This window comes from Chiroxiphia lanceolata, chromosome 12, assembly GCF_009829145.1.
Source record: "Chiroxiphia lanceolata isolate bChiLan1 chromosome 12, bChiLan1.pri, whole genome shotgun sequence".
Lineage (NCBI taxonomy): Eukaryota > Metazoa > Chordata > Aves > Passeriformes > Pipridae > Chiroxiphia > Chiroxiphia lanceolata.
The window spans coordinates 3,368,297-3,392,475 of NC_045648.1; the positions used below are offsets into that span (position 1 = coordinate 3,368,297).

The 24,179-nt window shown below is 39.0% G+C and overlaps 1 protein-coding gene across 8 annotated transcripts in view; it reads right to left on the reverse strand.

The window, feature by feature from the left end:
* Positions 1–1,256: 1,256 nt before the first annotated feature.
* ASB7 (ankyrin repeat and SOCS box containing 7) overlaps positions 1,257–24,179 on the reverse strand; it is a 31,911-nt gene continuing 8,988 nt past the window's right edge. For 3 of the 8 annotated variants that reach the window (XM_032700441.1, XM_032700442.1, XM_032700444.1), the window contains 3 exons: positions 23,035–23,295; positions 15,036–15,641; positions 1,257–5,038 (listed from right to left, as the gene is read on the reverse strand). In XM_032700441.1, coding sequence (XP_032556332.1) covers positions 4,899–5,038; positions 15,036–15,641; positions 23,035–23,245 — 957 coding nt within the window. In that variant the 5' untranslated portion in view covers positions 23,246–23,295 and the 3' untranslated portion in view covers positions 1,257–4,898. Of the gene's footprint in view, positions 5,039–6,670; positions 8,102–12,601; positions 12,768–15,035; positions 15,642–23,034; positions 23,296–24,010; positions 24,087–24,179 lie in introns of those variants that run through there. The other 5 variants (XM_032700443.1, XM_032700445.1, XR_004359320.1 and 2 more) reach the window with 4 other exon arrangements.

Here is a 24,179-nt window from a genome sequence, read left to right on the forward strand (position 1 = left end):
AGGTGGTGGTGACCACAACCAAAGTAGGGGGAAGAGACTAGAGGAAAGAGAATTTATATGTTTCACTATAAATTTTGGGGAAAGACATAGTAGAGCCCGTTCTTTGCTCTGATAATGTCTCTTTCAAAGGTACAAATCTTTTTCTTACTCACTATGGTAAAAAAGCCCCCCATGTTTTGCCATATAAAATAAGTACACTTTCCTATCACCCACTTCTAGCAATATATATAGAGACTGTGTATCCTAAACACGTCATTTGTCAACAGCTTGTAAATCAGGTTTTTCTAAATGGGAGCATTAGTCATTAATTGTTTTAAACTTAACAAGTGAACACTCAAAACAGGAAATATGATACATAAACAGGAACAAAGTCTTTAGCACAGCATTCAGTAAACAGACAAGCTAAAGCCTGACCAGTGTGTTAGTAACAACCATCCACAGCTCTAAACACAACTGGTGGATGGACAGTGAACGTTCTCCCCGTGGTGTTCGTGTAGTTTTGCTACTGAGCAATGAAAAACATCATTTTTTTCCCCTATTACCCTTTAGCAGCAATGTCTTTAAATCCAGTCTCCTTCCACTCCCAATTTTTAGGGTCCAAAACCTTACTGCAACTTTTGGTTGGGCATTGCTCTCATGACTAAAACTGAATGTTCCAGTTACAATTTGTGTGCCAGGAATATTCATGTGCATCCCCTTTATCTAACTTTTATAAGCAGTAAACAGACACCAAAATATGACCTCTATTTAGTCCATTTTTGTATCTTAGTCAGTACATGAGCTTGAGAAAAAAGGTGAACCTGTCAGAAAACCCTGAAGTGGTTGAGCTGGAACCTGAGCAGGGAAAACCCAACCACTCCTAGTAAGGACCAGTTTGTTCCCCCTTCCAAAGCCCAGCTCTAGAGTGGGTTTTGTTTTACTGTGAGGGTGGGGAGGCCCTGGCACAGGTTGCCCAGAGAAACTGTGGCTGCCCCAGCCCTGGAAGTGTCCAAGGCCAGGTTGGACGGGGCTTGGAGCAACCCAGGATAGTGGAAGGTGTCCCTGCCCATGGCAGGAGGTGGAAAAGGATGAGCTTTAAGATCCCTTCCAACCCAAACCATTCCATGACTTTTATGCTCATATTTACTGGTAAAAAGTCACCTTACAGTTCATGAGACAACTCCCATTTGTGGGGGCAAATTTGAGTCCCAAACACCTGCCCAAAATCACGTAACACTGGGGAAGGGAACAGGAGCAGAAGAGAGAGACAAACATTGAGAGAAAAGGTGTAAAGTGGTATTATGTTATTAAAACATTACATTAGAAATAAACAGAACATAAACCAAAAATAGGTTTTAACCAGGTTTAACTTTTTTCTTTTTTCTTTTTTTTTTTTTTTTTAAATTCAAATTGACCCAAAGCAAAAAACTTACATTGCAAAGGAAGAACAAAATACATGATGGTATCAGTAACACAGAGTTATGGAAGCTGGACTTGTGGGCAGGTTTTTCATCCAGCCCAGCCCAGCCCACCCTGGTAAACACACCACATATTTTCTTTTGCCTCTGGGTATTCATCTGATGAGTTCGTCCAGATGTGGTTCTCCTATGATTGCCAACCAGAGCCAGAAAACTGAATTTTCCACACTATTCCAAGGAAGCCAGAGTTATTCCAAGCATGAGTGATAATGAATTTAAAAGAAAAAAAAAAAGAAAAGAAAACAAACTCAAAACAAAACAAAACAAAAAAAACCACTCGAGCTTTTCAAACTAACAAGTATTGTCTATAATGTAAATAGTTTAGAAATATGGTAATTAAATAATCTAAAAAACACTCTTACTCTGCTGTACATTTATAAACATAAATATTTACAAAAACTTTCTGCTTTGTTTTAAAGGATGAGGTTTGCAGTTTGTTAATGATCAGAGTCTTTTACTCATATTGATTCTTTGGTGTGTTTGCCAATTTTTTAAGGTTTATTAAAAGTGTTCAACCGTGAATTTCAAGGTAACGGAACGAGGCTACATCACAAGTCCATGTTATGCACTTTTCCTTCCACATTCTAGTCCAAATGAAAAACAAAGCTCAGTTTGTCCTTCAAACTATTTGTGCACAACAATGAAAATAATAATAATAATAAAAAAAAGACCAAATTCCCTATTACTGAAATTTGGATAGGATTATCAATGAATAATCCCACTTCCTTTGCACTTGAGCACATGGATAACTGAAGATAGAGAGCAGGACTATCAGTATTTTCAGAGACACGTGTGCTGAGGTGCTTTGTAGAATTAAGGTGAGAAACCAGCTACAAGAGATGGCTTAGCATTGTAAAAAAGGGTGAGGGCTTCCCTCCACCTTGGGGAGAGGAGGGGATGAAAACTCATTTAAAAGAAAGGCTTTTTACTGGCCTGAAACATTTGTGTGTTCCCTTTAGATGTCAGTTTACTTAAAAGAAATAACAAAAAAACAAACCTCAAACAATAAATAATGGAATTACACATTTCTTCATTAAATAGCATTCTTGTTACCAACAAAGTCTTCCATAATTTTCTTCAGTCACAGCAACAGACAGAACAAATAATTTGCCTTAATATAGATTGCAACTAAAATATACTCTAGATTACCTTAGAAAATATGACTGTAAAAATTCAGTGGGGAAGAACATTGGTTTGAGACCAACTTACAAATGTAGTGAACAATACCAAGTTTGCTTTTCGTTTTTGTTTTTAAAAGAAAGCGATTTTAAGATCCTAATCTCATGTCACAAAACAGAAGATTTATGCTTTAAACCTGCCAGTGTGTCCTGTCTCAGCCCTGGAGAGCTCGACCATCAGAAGGGCTCGACCTTTTCTGCTTCAACGGGAGCCAACAGACACCACCACACACAAGAGCTCTTCCACTCCACCCACACCCTCAGGTTGTCCCTGCCACGGTGCCACCACCAGAGACACAACCTGGAGGAAGCTCCACAAAGCTCTACAACCCGGTGTGTGGCTGGACTTGCTCGTTCCAGCTGCTGAGACAAGAACTTTCGGTCACTGCTCCAGCAGGCTGGACTTGAACCCACACAAGCTGGAGATAAAAAGGTTCAACATCCCATCACCAATCCTCTGAGCCATGAATCTCCAAAATCCCTTATTGTTTGGAAACCTGATGCAATGCCAGGCACAATAGGGAGGGATAATCCTCCTTGCTTGCCACAGTTCCGGTGCATCCATCAGCATGATGAACATGAGGTTCGTGTTCAAGGAGCTGCACTCTGGGGTTAGGAGGTGTTAAAAGGAACTAGCACAGTTAAAATAATGTGAGTATACCTGCTTCACCTTGCTTTTCCTATTTTTAATATTGAATATTTTGGAAATGGTAGCGTGAAATTTAAAAGCCACCACCATTCCTTTCATCTCCCGCTTCCACTGGTGTAACTGGTACAAAAACACTCCTGATACTTGAGAGGCTTTTTTGGATGCCAAAAGAAAGGTAGAGGACACTGGCAAGAACCTTATGATGACTCTGTAATGCCTTGAAAATGAAGACAGTGAAACAACTGCACATCTTGGCCCAATCTTCTTTCGATCAACAAACTGATTTTTTTTCCTATGATCAGAAACAAAAACTCTTTAACAGCTCTTTGAATACCTAGTATGAAAACCACATTCAGCAGCCAGATTTCAGTACCCCTTTCAGATTAATTGTACAATTTAAACTTCCAATGTGAATGGGGCTTTTCTTTTTAATGCACATGTAAAATCTTAATAACTTCTGTGCACTTCCCACTCTCTAAACCCGAAACAATTTCAGAGCAACCAAAAAAAGAAAAATCTGTCACTGCTTTTAAAACAAAAGGGTTTGGCCAATTTCTTTCTTTTTTTTTTAAGTGGACACAATTTGGCTGAGAACCTGTAGATAAAATTCCAACTGAAAGTGAAATAAAACAGGTTATACATTCATGAAATCCAGGGAGTAATAATGAACAGCAACTGCTGCATCACTTCTGTAATGTCACATCAACACTACAGTGAGGCAGCAGCTCCTGTTCTCTCAAATAATGCACTGAGACTAAATGGGGAATAGTGGGGGAATCACACATAAAGGGAAAATACATCAGAGAGATTATTGCACAGGAGGCACTGTATGAGCAACAGAATACATTGGCTTCAAAAAAATCTAAATTTGTTTCCTCTTAAGTTAATGTAAAAAATACAGAGGCTATGCCTCTCTGTAGTGTACTGTCACTGGTAAAAACAGATTTACAAACAGCCACCCATTTAACAGGGAATGTCAGCAAAGAGGGCCTGAATTTTATGGGCATCCCAAGCAGAGTAATTAGGAAAAAAATAATTAAAAAAGCCAATGTATAGACCCTCAAATTGAACAGGGTAACTGCATTTTTTCCTTCCATTTCCAAATTATATTCATACAGTACCCGAGGACATGTCGATTATAACTCTTCCCTCTGTCCTGCAAAAACATACACCTGGCAGAGAAGAGAGGCCCAACAGACAGGGCTCTGGAGGTCCTTCTGTATCCTTTTGCAGGACTGGTGCCTTGATTTCCAAACTTTTTATTTTCTTGAATCACTGCTCAGCATCCAACTCAAACCAACCACTTCCCTCGAGGGGCCGCCTTCCATCCCCACTGCAAGGCTGCACAGGTAAGGTGAGAACAAACAGAAAACCGACAGCAAGTTTTAAAATGCAACATTGTATAGAAAGCTTGGACCTTGTAAACCTGGACCAAGAAACCAAAAATTAAGACCTTCTAGCGTGTGGTATAAAAAACCCAAGGAAGTGTATACCTGCCTTCTGACTTCACAGAAAAATCAGAATTTGCATAGGATATACTTTGTGCAAGGCAACAAGCCTCTTCAGTATCTGGAATATAACTAAACTTGCTCAGAGTTCTTCTCTTCATGGATATCAGATATCATCAAATTTGTGTTTTAAGTAGTCTTTCATGACCTTGGCAATGGGTAGTTCATCAAGTAGTTTGAGGTTTTGAAGGCCTATACACTGACGGATTTTAATTCGGCATAGATCTTGCAAGTTCCTGGGCTGCCCTGGAAAGACAAAAGGAACACATAAAAGTAAAAGGACTGCACTTCAAACATACTTCAAGACATCAGTAAAATCACTGGGGATTGCTGTTTTCTAAGAGGGAGAGGGAAGGGAAAAATTACCAGAGAGAAAGGATGGGAATTAATAGCTTCTAATGAACTCAGTGAAATCAAGGGATGAATCCTACAGGCATTTTTACATGCACACAATTTTACTGATGCCAGTGGAAAGTCAGATTATCCATATGAGGATTCCCACCAGGTGGCAACATATGCTTAGGCACTGTAGAACAGCATTTAACTTTCTGTGGATTTGTTTTCTATCCTCGTAACAAGGAGAAAAACCCTGTTCCCTTGTAACTTGGGGAAAAAAAAACCCTCAGTCTTGCTTTTCTCTCAAACAATGAAACAAAACCTTCTAAGTTCAACTGTAACAGGACTGGGAAGTTTCCTCAGAGAGCGAGGATTTATAAAAGTTACTCAAAGATCGCGAGGCAGAGTTTAAGATTGAGGGTGTTTTTTTTTTTCCCTTTTAATGAAAAGACGAAGCCTTCAGGCTTTAGACGCAGCCAAAACCTTGTCAAACAAAGAGATGAAAATGTGAGTTAACCACTGTCCACAGAGGAAAAGCTTTACTGACATCACACAAACTTCAGCATTTCTGACAAGGATTTTCCAAAACAATCAGTTCTCTTTCAAACTCTTACCAGCAAAACTACTCAAACACCTTGAAAAACAGTTGGTTTTTGGTCTCCTATGCAAAGAAACGTAAGAAAGGTTAATCTAGTCTTTTATCTGAATGCACCCAGCAATGGATCCAAGGCAGAAAGAAAGAGAAAAAGAGCAGAACAACAGACATTGAGAAATCCTGCCCCAAAAAACCTTTCCAGCTTTCAGCACCGGTGCCTTTGGGCCTTCCTAACCCAGAGACTGCACACAGATCCATGTCTTTAATAGTTGTGAATAGCTTGCCCTTTGTAAATCTGCCTAATGTTTCTTGAACCCATTCATACTTTCAGTATCCAAAACATCCTGTGGCAACAAATTTCACAATATAATTAGGCGTTGGCTGGAAAACTACAAAGTAATTTTATTTATTTTAGATCTGCTTCCTGATGGCTTCATTGCATGCCTGCCATTCTTGGAGCTACAAGAGAAATAATGAATAATTGTTCCCACGCCAGTCATGATTTACATACCTTTATATAAACCTCTGTCCTCCACTCATGCTCAGTACCTCTTCCCAAAGCTGAAAACTCCAGTTAATAATCCCAACACGGGAACCACTCCAAATCTCTGCCTGTCTTTGTGCTTTTTTCCTCATTCTGCCATAGCTTTTTTGGAGTTACTCCAGTAACACATCAAAGCTGTGCTAATCAATATTTTGATCATCCACTTAACAGCGTAAGCCTCTTTTCTCTTTATTTTTCTTTTCTCCAAGCCATGACACAGCTATGGCACCTGATGACTTTATTTTGACTTTGTCCAAGTCAAAATACTCAGCACCATGAATGACGTAGGTGCTTCTGCTGGCATCAAGATAACCTGTTGTCAACAGAGCAACTTACTTTGCTTTTTTATTACTGTATAATAAGATATCTGTATAATCTGACAAGATATCTGTATTATAATATAATATTATAGTCAATGGTAAAAGGCTGCTTGCTTTTGCAGAGGCAGGCAGGTGATTTTATTGAGCTGACTGCTTGAATCAATCATTTCTTTAAAAAGCAGCAAGAAAACCAACAATAGAGACTTTAAATAACTGTGATGGAGTCTCCAATTAGCTTTCCTGAGCTGCCACCAATTAAGCAGGACATTTTCCAGAGGAAATGCCTTCTGGACAGGGCTTGGTGCAGGTGGGCAGTGTTTGCTGTCAGCTCCCCTTCCCAAACCTGTTAGGAGGGGACAGGAGGGATTTTTCCCCCCAGAGCCCATCCCTTCTTCCATCCTCCTCCTCCTCCAGCAACAAACAATCTATCAGCTAAATAAGCACTGACATTATGGGTTTATTAAACTTTCCTGCTAAGCACAGAGTAGAGAGATTATGAAACTATTTCCTGTTTTCTACTTTGGGTATTTTGTCCAAGGTTTCAGTTACCCTTTGCAGCGAGTTCCTCCTGTTTTCCCCCTGCGTGGGTTCTCCTATAGAAATGGGCTGACAGACAGGTACACACCGGGATTTATCTTAAGCACTAAAATTATCTGAGGTAAGCCAGCAGAAGTAATGCATGAGAATAGTCTCTCTCAGTCTGCTTTTAAAGAAATTAGATTTGAAATTAAAGAACATGAAAATTTGAGTTTCCTTCACATAACTGAAAATACTTTTATTATAGTTATCACCACGATACCTAAATGTCAAATTTATTTTTAGTTATATCCTTCATGCAAGACTCAGAATACAGACCAACAGTTACTTTGTTCACTGGTGGTTTCTTCTTAGCAATTTTTTTTTTCCACCTAAAGGAAAGAATTTAGACAACTTGGACAACAGCTGAGTGTTCAAGCTTCAGGGAAAGGAAAGTTACTTTTGGCAAGAAACCAAGCAGAGGAATCTTGATGGTGATAAATAAATGGTTCTAATGCTTTAAATGTGAATGCAAACAGGGTTCAAGAAAGGATTCACCACTTCAAAAGTTAAGTGCAAACAGCAGCATTAGAAGTTAAAAAGGACTAGAGATCTATGTGCATTTTTTGTAGCAGAGTACACAATAAATCAGCTATGAGACACTGATTTCTGGTTTCAGAAATAAATGCCTTTTAATTAACACCCTACGGGTTGGTTGAGAACATAAAGGAACAGACAACTTAAAACACCCAGAAGAAATTGGTCATCAGTTAATTCAAAAAGACCCGATTATCAAATGTATGACATTTTCCCCTGATAAGCCTAAAAAATATTTCCTGGGAATGTGTTAACAATGGACATTTCCAGTGTTAAGCACCAGTTGCTACATCTAGTGGCTGTTGGTGTCTTAGGTCACGCCTTGCAAATTCCAGGGTTATTAATGCATTTGTGATTTATTAGAAACGGTGTCTGGAACACTTACTCATTCTTGGTTGCATCTGAATGAAAAAGAAAAAAAATAAAGGATTACAGACCCATGTCAGTGAACCTTAGTTTGGCAAATGAAAAATGTTATTAGTAATTTGGCAAAGTTAAAGACAAGTTAAATGATGAATAAAGTTCTGTTTAAAAACGATTAGGAAGTAGCAACTTTGGTTATATCCTGCATCACAAATGTGGGGAGTTATTTAGGGCAAATAAGCTGGAAAGGAAGAGAATTAGAAGTGAAAAGGACAAAAAACCCACAGGGACATGAAAAGTACCATTGACCTAATAACCACTATCATGCAAAACTGAGACATAAAACTACTGATCACCTTAAAAACACCCAACACATCCCTGAGCCATAAAGGGCCACCTTAGTCCTGTTACCCTGGTGGTTGTTGGGCTGTTACACAACCCCAGGTCCCTTCAGGGCACCAAACACCTGCTGGAGCTGGAGATTTACTGATGTGCTCACCAGAACATGAAATACTTCAGTCAATTTATTTTGCAAGCTTTATAGCAGTAATCGAACAAATTAAGAAGTATTAATTACAGGAAAAAAGATGCAGAGTTCATCTTTTGCCTCCCTCTGTGCTCTAATGGAAAGCTAAAATCCCCACCACTGCAATTCTTGGGTACAGTGTCCCAAAAATGACAGAAGAGCTTCTTCCAAACAAAAGAAAGGTAAAAACAGAGTTACAGACTAAAGAGGAATTGCTTTTTTTTTTTTTCCTATCTAGATGCAGCAGACTTGAGTATGTGTAAAATTTAAGCATTTTCCTAAATCAGTTCTTCAACTACGAGCTAAGTAAGTTCCTGAGCTTTTTTCCCCACTTAAATAATTAATAATTATTTTACTCCAATAATGAAATGAGCCTTTTAAGTTATTATAATAGATTCTTTTGCTGTACTGCTGGTAAAGCAATAGAAAAAAAAATGCACATTTTAACAGCAAGGAATTATTACAATTAATCCAAATTTCCACTCAATACTCCACTCCTTTCCTTTTAGCAGTTGCGAGATTTTTCTGCTTATTCTGTCTCAGAGGTTGCTGTTCTAGCCCAGAGACAGCCAAAACTTCCATTTAGGATTTATTACCTGTACAAAGAAGTCTGTCACTGTTAAAACTGCTCTGCAGCTGATGCAATTCCACCTGTGCCTGCCCGTTTTCCCTCCCCAAGAAATAAAACACTAACTCACCTCACAGGTCTAAATTTAAGGATCATTAAGGCATTTTAGACCTGACAACACTGAGTTTTGGGGACTTTCATCCCGTGCTGTAAAGGAGGAAAGGGGGGAATCCCCACCCTTTTTCTCCACTCAAAATACAGAGCAAAACTCAAAGCAAAAATCACAGACTGACCTTTCTGTTACCCAAGAGAAAACTTGGGAATAACCAAAATTAATACACTGGAGGCTGCAAGAAGATCCTCTCTGATGTATTGTTCTAACTATTAAAAGAAAAGTACTTTTAAAGCAAACAATCAGTGTCATTGGTTTGAACTGGAGAGGCCGTTGGTGAATAAATTAAAAAATGAAAAATAACATCAGTGACATATTTCAGAAGCCGCCCACAGTTTTCTCTACAATATTAATGCATTTCTCTCAAAAAAGCTTACAGTGGTATTTTTCAAACTGAGCCTCTGCCCCCCCTGGGAATTGTGAAAGCCTGAAAACAGTAGCAAAAACTGTTTGGTAGTTTCTTTTTAGCTACAAAGGAAATTTAAAAATAAAAGGTTTTTTTCCAACATTTTACAAAAAATGTTGAGACCAGGCTGATGTACTCTGGCAGCAGCTCAGTTCCCCCAGAAAATCAGAATGTATCTGCAGCTAAATCTTAAATCCACCCCTTATTTCACAGCGGTGAAGGAACATAGCATCAAATGGAGTTTGTTAGGGGTTTTTTTTTTGGGGGGGGGGGGAGGAGGGAAATTAAAAAGATAATCAAACTTATCAACTAGAAACTCATATCTACCAGCCAACAAACACTCTGGGGAAGATGCACAGACAAACAGGATCACGGGCAGAGGATGGGATCACCTAGGAATGGTTAAGGCTGAGCTGAACAGGAATTCAGCTGCTCACTGCAACAGGATAAAACACTTCAGGAAATGCACTGGCTCGGACTCCGTAAAACATAGCAGCAGCAGAACAATATTTGGTTCCCCAGCATTCCCAATGTCAGAAAAAGCTGATATTAAGAATGTGTAAGTCTAAAAATTTTAATATAAGGCATAAAGGACTGAATGTAGAGAGAAAAAATTTCAGAGTGTTCATTGAGAAAGTGAATGAACTCCTCGAACCCGTATCCAGCTCCACAGGGCAAACAGAGATTTAATTCTTTTTAAATGGATATCATACAAGTAAAAGTTCTAATTTAATTTTGTGCTCGGTGTGCCTCTGTTAGAATGCCTGAGCCTGAAGTATGTTTTCATTGTTCTCTGAAAAATAATTCCCCACAATGAGTTTTAGAGGTCTATTGAATTTCGGTGTATCTGGCACAGAAACTATGTACTAAGGAGTGTATTTTGGACTGAAAATTTATATATGAAAAAGTAGAATGTCAGTAAAGCTCAGTGTTATACTTAACAGGTGTATTTAGCAATGAAATTAAGATCTGAATATGCTTGCAAAGGTTGGTGTTTTTTTTTTAATTTGTAACATTGCTGTAAATTCAGTGTCACTGAAATTGCTTTGGAAATTCAGCGAAGAATTTCAATATCATAATGTTCATCTATTTTTAGCAAACAGTAAGTAAAGTGCTCTGAACACCAAGACAGGCTTCAGATGCATTGTTAGGCTATTTTTACATTATTTTTGCAGAGTACAGCACAGGTGTACAAGTGGGAGGGGAGCATGGTTGTACCTTAAATGCCACACATAAAAACATTTTTTTCACTTTTTTTCTTTTTACGTAGGCCTCTCAAAAAAATTCTTTCAAACTATATAACTGTCCATAGCTACACAAAGTGATTCAACTACTTAATATGAACAGTCAACTGCACTATGAGGTGGTAGAAAACTATAAAATAATCCCTTTATCCCCGTTCCCTGTGTAACTCTGGATGACAAAGCAAACCACAATCATTACTGCAAGATTTCCAGCAGCACCCAAGGAAAGAAGCTGTCAAAGCCTGTGATTCCAGTAAAGTTCTTCTACATTATAACAAACAGAAAAATACCATTTCCTTTGCAATTATCCACGTAATAAAACATGTAGAAATCTACTTAATTCACTAAGACACTTCTGTATCCATAAAAGTTTAAAGTATGCAAAGAAACTTTTTTAAATGTTCTTCCAGTTTAAGCAAGAAAAGTCTAGTGAATAAACTTATCTTGATTTAGCAAAGGGAGAGAGAGAAAGAATGTACAAGGATTTCCTTAACAGGACTTCTGAGTTTTTTCTGCACATTTACAGTGCTACATAAATTTAAACACAAAATTACACTCTCTAGTCAGAGCCAAAGATCTGCTCTTTGAAAAATTAAAAAAAAAAGGAATGTAGCTGAAATATTTGTAGCTGAATTCACTGAGTGACCTTTAGATCTTGTTCCAGATCTGAAATGAGTTCTCTGATACCTGTTACCAACCTATTACACTGCTCTGCCCTGATCCATTTTCTGAGCTCTTTGCCTTGACACAGACACACAACTCACCCAGCTCCTCATAGTCTGCCCTCTTATCTGAACAGGGATTCGATTAAAGGAGAGCTATGGAGAGAGGGAAGTTTCCAAGCTTTTTTTTTTTAATTCCCTTTTTTAAGATCCCAACAGAATTTCTAGTACCTCAAAGCTCACTGAAGTATTTTTCTAACGCTCGCATTTTTCCTACCTCCCGCATTCTCTAAGTTTTAACATTCTCACATCCCATTCAAATTCAGCTGCAAAATATATAATTTCATCCAGGATGACTGCACATTAATTCTGTAGATACACACACTACCAACAGAAGTCTCTATGTATCTCTATTTTCATATATATTTATACATGCATCTCTATTTTAATTTGCATTAGTGCATTCCAAACTTAACCCATTAACACTCCTGAAGAGGCAGGTTCAGACCACATGAATCTGAACATTGCACTGCTCCAAACCAATCCTTTATCAGATGGTCTCAAGTGCTATACTGTATATATATATATATATATATATATATATATATATGCACACACACACATATATACAACCAACTATGGTGGTTGCCAATAAATGCTTTTTGGAGTAGAAAAGCGTAACACAGATAAGGAAAAAAAAGGTGATCCATAAAATCATTTGAGCATTTTTCATCTTCAATACTGTTTTTTTTCCCCACAGGGAGACTTTACTTATTGTTGTAAAAAAGAGAGAAGGGGAAAAAGAAAAATACACAAGTGACTGTCTGAGCACCAAGTCAACAGCAGACTCATGATCAAAAGCTTTGCTGTTCCTAAATTCCAGCTGTGTGCTTAAATACCGAAACACAACTATAGAATAACTTCCTCTTGGAATTATTCTAGGAGCAAAGGAATCTCTACCTGTAACCAGGAAGAATATCAGACCTTCAGGGTCAAACCCCAAAATCCAATATCTTCTTGCAGACTCTCAGGGCCAATACTGAGTATTTCTGAGAGCTTGGTCTCTTGCCTGTCACTCCCAACGGGGGACCTGGGCTAAAGGCTGCCCTTATTACCGATTAAATACCTACCAAAACAAAAAGAAATTCACAGATGATGTTTTCTGAGGAACTGAAACTGTACAAATACGTTTTCCAAGTACAAAAAAATAGCCACTCACATCTTACACGCAGACTACTAAAGAGTATCCCATTTATATGCAGCGTTCATCTGCTTTCACTTGAAGACAGATCAACTTTCGTAATTAATATCTATTAATACTTAAGCTTAAAAATGTTAATCTACTGTAAAAATAAAAACTAGCTCCTGTTTTACTATCAAATACACTCTTCAAAACTTCAGATGCACATATAAAACTTTCAGCTATAGATTTCTATATTAAGCCCTTAGTATAACGTTCAAATAAACAAACTAGAAATTCCCATTAAGCCCCATGACCCAGGCACTGTTACCAAACACAAAAGTGTTTCAGGAAGAATTCCAGGGGAAGAATTCCCTAAAAACTGTGTAAATTTTTCTTCTGGAAAATACATATTGCAGTAGACTCATAAACAAGATTCTTCCCCAAAGTGCTACAGCACAAGATCTCAACAATTCCCTGTGCACAGTCAGGCTTAACTGGGAACTCCACTTCCAAATTCCCAGCTCGCTCTTTATCCATCTCATCTCTCATACAGCATCTTATTAAAGTAATTACTCATGAAAACCAGGGAAGACAGTGTTTGGGTATTTATAATAGGGGCAGCAGCAGAGTTTGTTTATAGTTGTTTGTAAACATATATTCATAATTATTTTGCTCAGAAGCACAGAGCTGGAGTGTTTTTGTCAGCACTGTTTTCCCAATTCTCCCTCCATTAGCACAAAACTGGGAGAGTTCCAACACTGTTACACTGGCCAGAAATTAAAGCCTCTTTTTTTGTAGCAGAATCTACTTCTCATTTAACATTAAACCCTTAAGGTATGGAATCTGAAAACTGAAAGTTACAGCACCCCTTCCCATTAGTCTTTAGACATCAAGGAAACAGGGAAGCAGCCCTAAGCCTTCACGGTTACTGATACATCCCAAGACTGGGAAAAATTTCAAGTCTGGATATTATATCATCTCTAAAATCCCTGACAGTGCTCCAAAAAGAGGCTCCCAAAAAGGAAACCCGAAAGAAATGTTTGAATGAGAAGGGGCAGAAAAAATTAAAGCAAAAAAATCTATTAATCGCTTGCATTTCTTATTATCAACTTCCACCTTTCCAAAAACCCAATTTCACGTATGAGCAAAACCAACACCACCAATCATGAAGACAAAAATGAAATTCCAAATGCTCATTTGTGTCAGCTACTGACAACAGATCTCAGCTGATTCACTTCCAGCCCCCACTGACTTTCAGCTTCTTTACAGACTATATAGTTGCCTAATTCTCATTAAAAAAAAAATACAACATCCAAAAAAATAGAAGGAGTTTCAGGGGGGAAAAAAGGGCTACATGAAATACCCCATCCTGTGTAGTGCAAAGATCATTCTAGCTGGATAATAATTTATCAAGCCATCTTAACATGTTTGAATTGGCAAACTCTGCTAAATGCTAATCAGCAATTCCTAAATGCTTTAGGCAGTACTATAATTATGAAACACTATTACAGCATTCCATGTTGAGAGAAGAAGAGAAAACTTACAGTTGATCTAGTACACCAAAAACTACTCATCAAAAGTGACCTGAATATGAGGAGTCTAATACTTATTTCTAAGTATCAGAAGCCATAACAAGTTGAAATCTCTCGTATTTCAAAGACATCAACAAAATCAAATCAAAGCTACACAGCACATGAAACCCCTTCAAGTTGGAGGAATGAACTATGGCATTTTGTTGCCTGGTTTAGGGAAGGGAAGGAGAGAGAATGTGGGAGAACACAAAGCAGCCAAAGCTCTTTCCTGCCCTCCTCGTAGTGCAGAGGGGAAAGCCAGCAACTGCGGGGGATTTGCATGGCAATAAAACAACAAAAGACACTAAAAAACCCTAAACAAACAAGAAAACAAACCCCAAACATCTCACGGGCTAAGGCCACTAATAAAATGAGATTTTACAGTTCACTCTTTTTAAAACGAATGCTTCCTGTAGATATTTAAACAAAAATAATTAAATGAAATATACTTAACACCAGCACCTTTGCCGAGGAAAGGATTCCCAGTATCACAATCCCTTCACCTTCCCAGAAATTTTCTAGTGCACTTAAATAGCATCAAGGGGCAGAGAGCAAGCTCTTTTTTTTTTCTGGGGCTAAATTCAAAGAAGGTTTTTAAGAGGACATTGTGTCCTGTGATTAACTTCTCTTACATACATACTTGTCACTTCTTGTAAGAAATCCAGACAGGGTCGGCTACTTCCAGAAATACTTATTGAAACAGCCAGTGGGGTCTGTCCTTCATAGTTCCTTGTGTTAGTGTCTGCTCCGTAATTATACAACATTTGTGCACAAAGCACATCATCTCTAAGAGCAGACAAGTGTAAGGGTGTCTGTCCATCTTCCAAGCGACCCAAGTTTGTGTCGGCCCCTCTCTGGAGGAACATTCGGCAGTAGGAGTGATTGCTTTTGATCACAGCGTATCGCAACAGGAAACCGTTCTGAATGTCGATGTTGGCATTGTGATCCAGGAGGATTTTCACACAGCTTGACCTCTCCCGGATAATGGCCAGCTGGAGTGGGGTAGTACCTTTATCGCTGAGCGGATCAACCTCAGCCTTGAACTCCAGGAGGAGCCTGACAAAGGAGTCCCTGCCGTAGTGGGCCGCGACGTGCAGGGGAGTCCAGCCGTCGTTGCTCTTGGCGTTGATGATGTCGCTCCTGTACTCGGATTCCAGCATGAGGCGCGCGATCCTCGCCCGGCCGTGCATGGCCGCGTAGTGCAGGGCCGTGAAGCCGCCGATCAAGTCCTTCACCGTGGGGTCGGCTGAGGGTAAAATAAAATTTAAGGAATAATCAGAAGGCGTCACAGTGATCCGGTGCTGGAAAAAAAAATGAAAGGAAAATAAAAGAAAAAAAAGAAGAGAAAAAGAAGAGGAAAAAAGAAAAGAAAAAGAAGAGGAAAAAAGAAAAGAAAAAGAAGAGGAAAAAAGAAAAAGAAGAGGAAAAAAGAAAAAGAAGAGAAAAAAGAAAAAGAAGAGAAAAAAGAAAAAGAAGAGAAAAAAGAAAAAGAAGAGAAAAAAGAAAAAGAAGAGAAAAAAGAAAAAGAGAAAAAAGAAAAAGAAGAGAAAAAAGAAAAAGAAGAGAAAAAAGAAAAAGAAGAGAAAAAAGAAAAAGAAGAGAAAAAAGAAAAAGAAGAGAAAAAAGAAAAAGAAGAGAAAAAAGAAAAAGAAGAGAAAAAAAGAAAAAGAAGAGAAAAAAAGAAAAAGAAGAGAAAAAAAGAAAAAGAAGAGAAAAAAAGAAAAAGAAGAGAAAAAAAGAAAAAGAAGAGAAAAAAAGAAAAAGAAGAGAAAAAAGAAAAAGAAGAGAAAAAAGAAAAAGAAGAGAAAAAAGAAAAAGAAGCGAAAAAAAGAAATAGAAGAGAAAAAAAGAAAAGAAAAAGGAGAGGAAAAAAGAAAAGAAAAAGGAGAGGAAAAAAGAAAAGAAAAAGGAGAGCAAAAAAGAAAAGAAAAAGGAGAGCAAAAAAGGAGAGCAAAAAAGAGGAGCAAAAGAGGAGCAAAAGAGGAGCAAAAGAGGAGCAAAAGAGGAGCAAAAGAGGAGCAAAAGAGGAGAAAAAGAGGAGAAAAAGAGGAGAAAAAGAGGAGAAAAAGGGAAATAAACAGAAAAGAAAAAAGAGAAGAAGAAAGGAAAGAAGAAAAATAAAAGAAAAAAGAAAGAAGAAAAGAAAAACAAAAGAAAAAGGAAAGAGGGAAAGAAAGGAAAGGGGGAAAGAAAGGAAAGAGGGAAAGAAAGGAAAGAGGGAAAGAAAGGAAAGAAGAAAGAAAAAAGAAAAAAGAAAAGAAAAAAGAAAATCAAGAATATAAAACAGTAATTGTTAAATGCATTTAGAACAGACAGTACCTACTGTGAAGCTGCTCACATACAATGAACTTAAGAGTCAGTATTAGAGTGTAACACCATAGTGTGCAAATCAGTATCTTCACAATAGACTTAATGGTAATAAGCAGTCCTGCAAAAGCCCACTTGAACAAAGTTGTTTTAAATTATTCCCCTTTTAAAGTAAAAGTCTAAATGGACATGGAATGTGAAAAAGATTTAAGCAGAAGTGATTCAAATAATTTGCGCTAGAAAAAGCAGTCCTTCACGAAATAAAGGTTACAAGAATACCAGGCAGAACTCTTTGCTTTTCCCTCTTTTTAGCCATAGCACGACAGGATTTTTTTGTTCTATTTTTAAGACAAAGTTAAAATTTTACTTAATATTATTTACACACACACACACACACAAAAAGACTTTTTCTTTCATATCCATATGTTTCCGTTTCACAAATACTTTTCCACATCTTCCTCACAACTCTTAGGCTAATTACTCAAATCTCCCTGTCCATCCAGTTTTCCTCCAGCTCTACAATATTACATTTCTTTCTCAATATTCAGCTTTTTTATTTTCCCCTGTGTTGCTTCTTGGTCTTAAAAAGAAGCATGTGTAGAAACATCTGCTGTCCCAAATTGCGGATGTTTTGTGGTCTGGCAGCCCTGTATTGTTTTTAGGGTGTAATGCTGTATTAGGTAAAATGTTTCTCTGTGGTCTGCAGGATTTCCAAAGCATGTAGGATATATGTTATTTTAGATTATCTTGATAAAGTCTGTTTTTGGAGATGATGAATCTGTTCAGAATTTGTTCTGAATATATAGTTTAACAAAAATTTAAGATTTATTTTTTTTTTACGAGAACGTAAGCACCCACTTCTGAAAGGTGTGCACATTAGTGCAGAACACAGGTAATTATACAGATTTATTTCCCCTTAACACAGCACAAAAATTCAGAGTGATTTACGATTTTAAAAATTAAAATAAATCAATTCACTTAATTTCCTCAGGACACCCAAACTTGTATAGCAAGTAACTAATTAATTACCCAAGGCAAGGTGCCATTTCTCAGCCCAGAGAATAAGCCAGGCTGGGAGGTTTCTCCTTCCACCATCTGTAGATGCTGCTCTTGGAAGTTTGAACACCTTCCCAACCTAAGTTAGATACCATCTGCTCAAGATACCAGCAGACTTGCCCTGAGATCACAACACAATATTAACTGCAGGCTACCTTAGTCTGAACACAACTGAACACACAAAGGTGCTAACACAAAACAGGAATAAGCTTCACAACCTACTGTGATCATACCTAGATAACCCTGAGATAGACATCACACCAAAATAAAAAAGCTGGCAAGAACCAGTTGAAAATCCAGCTGCAAAGGTGATCAGGCAACTTCAAGGATATTTTTAAATGTAAAGTGAAGTCTGAGGGGAAGAAAACAAACAAACAAACAAACAAAATCCAACATAAATAGTAATACAGCCTGACCACAGAGAGAAATAAGATGTGAGAACTGCCTCTAGTGTATAGAATAGGAATAAACACAGAAATAGCAAGAGGTAGATTAAGGAAAGTTTAGTCTTTTGCTGGTGACAGCTTTCCTAGTCTTCTGGGACACGTCTGAATGCTCTGTAAAGTCACACCAACCTGGGCTGAATCAATGGATGCTGGGCAGGAAAATGCAGTCAGGGAATGAACAGGTGGTTCCTCACCCGCCCCGTGACGGTGTCCAAAGTACAGCAAAGAATCAGCACGACCCACACACTCACTAAAGACAAGGATACTATTTCAAAGTGATGCTTGCTGCTCCCAGGGTCTCTCTCTTCACACTGCTCAGACCATCCTACATTATCTTCTGAGTGGTGATAAATAAAGGGGGCAGCACGAGCACGAGGGTTAAGGTGCAGAGAATTCTGAGAATTAGGGAGGAAGATGGACATAAAGGAAAGGACACAGCAGCAGTCAGGGCCATTTTCCACCAAAAAAAGAAGTTTTTTAATAGAAATAATATTCATCTTGTGCCTCCTTGCTCCCGTGCAACATGGGTATGCAAGTCAATCATTTCTACCCCAAATGCAGGACACTGCCCCAAGTTTAGTCAATGCCATTTTCAAATTCAAGCAGATATGCCCCAACTTTTGTGTGTGCATGCAGATGCATTTTTATACTACTTGTACTCCAAGCCAAACAATCCCCTTGCAACATAAAGATGCCCTTTACCTATTGTTTTAAGCACTTTGCACGCTTTCCCTACTCCCAAAATGCGAGCCAACAGTGCCAGCCTGCCCCGGGATCAGGGAAAGGATTTGAACAAGCTCAAAACGGCTGTTGCTGTTCCATCAATGTCCTGCTGCCACCTCCTGGAAACCTTCCGAACTTCACAAGTTTGGACCTGCATTAAGTTGCACACAAACTCCATCCTTTCAGACCCTGTCTTAGTAAAAATAACACCACAAAGCTGATGCTGCCTGAAGAACCCGGGTTGTTATGGGGGGGGTTTCCTGTGTTTTTTAAAAGGTATCATGTTGTGAAGTAACTCTCTCCCCCTGGAACACAAGTAAGGTTAAAATTAATTGGGAATGACTCTCATCTCACTTTTTAGAATCTGCAGAGGGGTAAAAAAATTACCTGGAATGAGTATATTTAGCTAAAAAGGGATTAAGCCAGCACTTGACAGCATATCTTGTCTTCACCACGACCGTCAAACAAGTATTTCCTTCCAAGCTTCCCATTAATTTGGAGAGAACAGAATCTAAAACTGTATTTGGTCACCTCTAAAGTTCTTAAATATCAGACATAATACAATGGCAGAAACCTTGAACTGCTTACCAAGGGTACCAATTACTGCAACAAAGCTCACTTGAGATGGAAAATTTGCAACACTGAATGATACTCAGATTATTTTATTTCAGGTTAAAGTCGGGCACCTAAACTAGTAACTTAAACTCTACTGTTAATGAAATTCTTTTCCAACACTACTATCTAGAGGATATATAGTTTCCTAAACAAGAGTAATATTTTACAGTTTCAATTCCCAGCTTGGTGGGACGGTTTCCCCTCTTTCTTGACATCTTCCTGAGGTCACTCTATCCCAGTCTAATTTGGGAAGCCAAGAAAGCAAAGCTCTGGCTTCATAGAGTACTTTATATTATTTCAAGCTTATTTCCCCCAACTAAGGCTTAATTCTGACCACAAGGTTTAGAAACATGGCTACATGTAGCTTCTGTTTTGAATTTCCTGAGGTAACACTGATATAAAAGCTGTCCAGGAAAGCATTACTGCTCAGAGACAGAAACACTTCAGGAGCTTAGGGGGGTGAGCATTTGGTGTTCTCTAGATCCTCCCAGATTCTGCTTGACCTCACTAAAATTTAGATACCTTGAAGCCAAGACTAAAAATAAATAAAAAGGGCTCTCAGGCTACTTCTTTCTTTTACTCTTCAATTTCCAGGAGCTTTAGTGGATCTTTTCTTCACTTTAATATGAGCAACCAGGAACTGTCCTGTTCAGTTTGTATTGGGAAGACATCACCAAGGGACAGCTCACCGCACATTTTTAAGACTTTAGCTTGTTGCAACATTAACAGTGGTGCTTGGGAATTAATAAAACATAGTTGTTTTCCACTGTTTGTTTCTATATGTCAGACTGAAAATTAAAAAATTACACTGAAGAGGAAAAAGGTTTGTTATACAAAAATCCAAGATCACTAAAAACTGTGCTCCTTACTTTTGTCTTGCTCTCCTGTTGAGCTCTGTGGCTCCAGATTGTTTCTATAGATGGGAAGAGCTGGCTTCATGGAATCTTCACTTTATTCAAATGAGACAAATACACCCAGGGTCAAATTCACTATTTTTCATAAGAACTGAGTTTTTCCGTGGTTATGATGAACTTTCTGCATTTTACCCGTTGCTAAAGAATATTTACAATCTGACCTATCACCTCTGTATCTAGCTGGTATTTCTGTTGGCTTCACCCTTTAGTCTGGACTGGTTTTTTCAGCATTTTCCCCATCTATTTGTGTCTCTTTGCTCAGGAGATAATAAAAAGCTTCCTCCTGTTCCACCACCTCCACTCAAATCAGCCAATCTGATGCACAGCACTGTCCTCTGGCTCTTTTCTTTGCTGCTGAGCAGTGATGGAAGAGAAGAGAAAAAGCAAAAGCAGGAGGCAGCCAGGTCACGACTCCCGTAAGAATCCACCTTTTAATTCCAGGTCAGTGACCAGATTCCTTCTCAGCCTTTATTAGCCAAACTCCATCTCCATCCCACTCCCATGTAAGGCTGTGTTGGTAACAATCTTCCAGCACCTCAGATCTGAGGCACAGCACTCCACCCTCAGCAACAACATAGAGTGGTTTTCCCAGTCCTGTCCTGTGAAAATATTCCCAGTTCTGCTAAGCTTCACCACCCCTTTGGACATCCATAACTACCACTTCTTTCCCACTAGCACCTCAATTCCCCCTTTCTTCCAGAACTCCACACACTCCCCCTCAGTATCTATTTATTACCAATACATAGTCAGTTCAATACTCTCTTTACCATAAGATTCACACCAGAAAATTACTTTTTCCTTCACCCCAATATTTTTTTGGCAAGGGATTAAGCACCAACAGCAAAATAATCCACTTCAGAGGGAGAAAAGTAGAGGCCATGTGAGGAAAGGTAGACACAAACCTCTCACTAATGAGGCTGGTGTGATTAACTCAGCTTGCAAGAGTCAACTCACTCACTGCTTATTAACTCATTTGTGACATGATTATGTTTTAAATACTCATTATTTTTATGCCTCTGTTTTGAGGGAAAACAAGGCAAGGCACAAAGCAGTGCCAATTTTCAGAAGTGAGGCTCAGCAACAGGAAAGCTGCTGTAGATGACTAACCCTCACACTATTTGTTACTCAACTTTCTCATCCTGGTGATTCAACTCTGTGCTGCTTCAGGACAAGGGTGTTTCATTACAGGCAGTTTTCATGAGGCATCAGATTCAGCTGGTGCTTCATGTAGGAGAGAGTAACAACAAAAATAACAACAAAACACTGCATCAGCAGCTATGTAATATGGACATCTATAAAATGAAAATACATAGGAATATAGAAGGGTTTTTCTAATCATCTTTAAATGCACAGATAAAAAGTAAAAAGCAAGATATTTGACTTACAGCCTTAAATTTCTGAATTATCAAACTGAAGGCTTGAGATTATCCACATATATTACAGTTAAAAAGTAGAATTTCCCCCCCCTTTCCAATAAGGACATGAGGGTTTGCCCTTTCTATGTGGTTACAATCTGTAGTAGGTATATCCACAGGGTCCAGTTGCTCACGCTGTATTTCACCACTGCTCTTAAGCAACAGACCACTAGTTGTGCCACTACCACAACCTATTAATGCCCCATTCCATTTTCAGGGTGATCCAAGCAGTTGACAAACACTGTGACAGAAAAAAGGGGCCCATATGGCCTCAGATACACAAAGAATCAAAGAGATAATTTCAGTTTCCTTGGGACTGAAAATATCTCAGTTCAGAATTCACTGCGTAAGAACAGTGCTGAGCTGGAGGATGCTGTTCTTTAAGAGCACTAATCAGAACGTGGACAATATCTACTGATTTGTACTTTTCCTCTCTGGTATCACATTCAAAGATTAAAACTATCCATTTCTAAAACTTTAGGCAGCCCTGTAAGATGATAAAGCTGTAAGAAATTCTGACTGTACCACCTGAGGGATAAAAATCACCCATATGAGTATCACTTAAACCAATAAAACTCCATGAGTTCTTGAAATAAAGTTTCAACATGGATGGATGCAGATCTGAAAACTCATCTGGATGAGCTGGCACTATAGTCCTTGCACAGAGCACTGTTTCTACAAAGTTTAGTAAGCTCTGTTAAAAAGCATAGGGGAAACTTTGTCTGTAATGCAACTTGCTAACTTGCTTTGGAATTCTGAAACAAACTTCCCTAAGATTTCATTTCAAGGACTTGCCGCCTTCTAAAAATACCCCCTACCAGAGAAGAAAAGCTTGGAGGGAGTGCTGTGAGCACATTTAATTTTATAATGAGCCCTTCTGCCCTATTTTCATAACGCTTATTCATTCTTTTAACAATTCCTAGGCAATTCTAGAGAGGTGGGGGGAAAAAAAGGCAAGGTATTAAGACATAAAGCTAATCTATGGCTTCATTCAGAGTGTGCATCAGAAGTAAACAGAGATGAATCACTTCTGCAAAGAACAGAATAATTACAAGAAATAATCAGTAGTCTGGTATCTCATCAGTGCAGGGAAGTCCTGCAGTGAAAACTGGGATGGAAAGCAGTGAGTCGGACACGAAGATTTTTCTCCCCGGGCGACTCACCTCCATGTTCAAGGAAAACACGGACACATCTCTCCTTCCCTCTCGCTGCAGAGAAATGAAGCAAAGTCCAGCCGTTGGCATCCCGACCGTTGGGAGAGTATCCCTGCTCCAGCATCTTGCGCACGGTGTGGACATCGCCGGCGGCCACCGCAGCCTGGATCTGCAACTCTTCCTGTAGCTCAGGGTTCCTCCGGCAGTGGTGGTGTAACATCCTAGCTGGATCTGGCTTCTACAGGAGCCTCATGAGGGCACACTGGTCACCTTGGGGCAACAGGAAGCATGGAGAAATTAGGATTGGGACAAGGAAAGAGGTATCTAGGAAATAAGTCAGGGCTGTGCCCAGCTCTGGGCCCCTCGGTTTAAGAAGGACATTGAGCTGCCGGAGCGTGTCCAAAGAAGGGCAACAGAGCTGGTGAAGGGACTGGAGCACAAGTGCTGTGAGGAGCAGCTGAGGGAGCTGGGGGGGCTCAGTCTGGAGAGGAGGAGGCTCAGGGGAGACCTTCTCACTCTCCACAACTCCCTGACAGGAGGGTGTACCCGGATGGGGATCAGGCTCTGCTCCCAGGCAACCAGCAGCAGGACAAGAGGCCACAGCCTTAAACTGCACCAGGGGAGGTTTAGGTTGGACATCAGGAAGAAATTCTTTACAGAGGGAATGATCAGCCATTGGAATGGGCTGCCTGGGGAGGTGGTGGAGTCACCGTCCCTGGAGGTGTTTAAGGACAGACTGGATGCAGCATCAGTGCCATGCTCTGGGTGACAAGGTGGTGTTGGGTCAAGGTTGGACTCGATGATCTCAGAGCCCTTTTCCAACCCAGCTGATTCTGTGATTCTGTAATAAAATGCAATGTTAAGAATTCTCTCTGTATTCTGACCAAAGTCACATCACACACAGGGTAAAACCCAAACAATCTGTTATTAGGAAATCACAGTACATGGGTCACATCACTGAACTGCAAAAGAAAAGGACACTCACACATCATAAACAGTCAACATTTTCTTCAGAAATGACAGCATTTCACAGTGAAAGTACCTACAATAACAAAAAGCACCTGCAATAACAAAATGACAAATCTCCAGAAATTAACAATCATATAAAAATCACAACATCTGTGTCACTAACTCTAGAGATACTGGTTGAATGG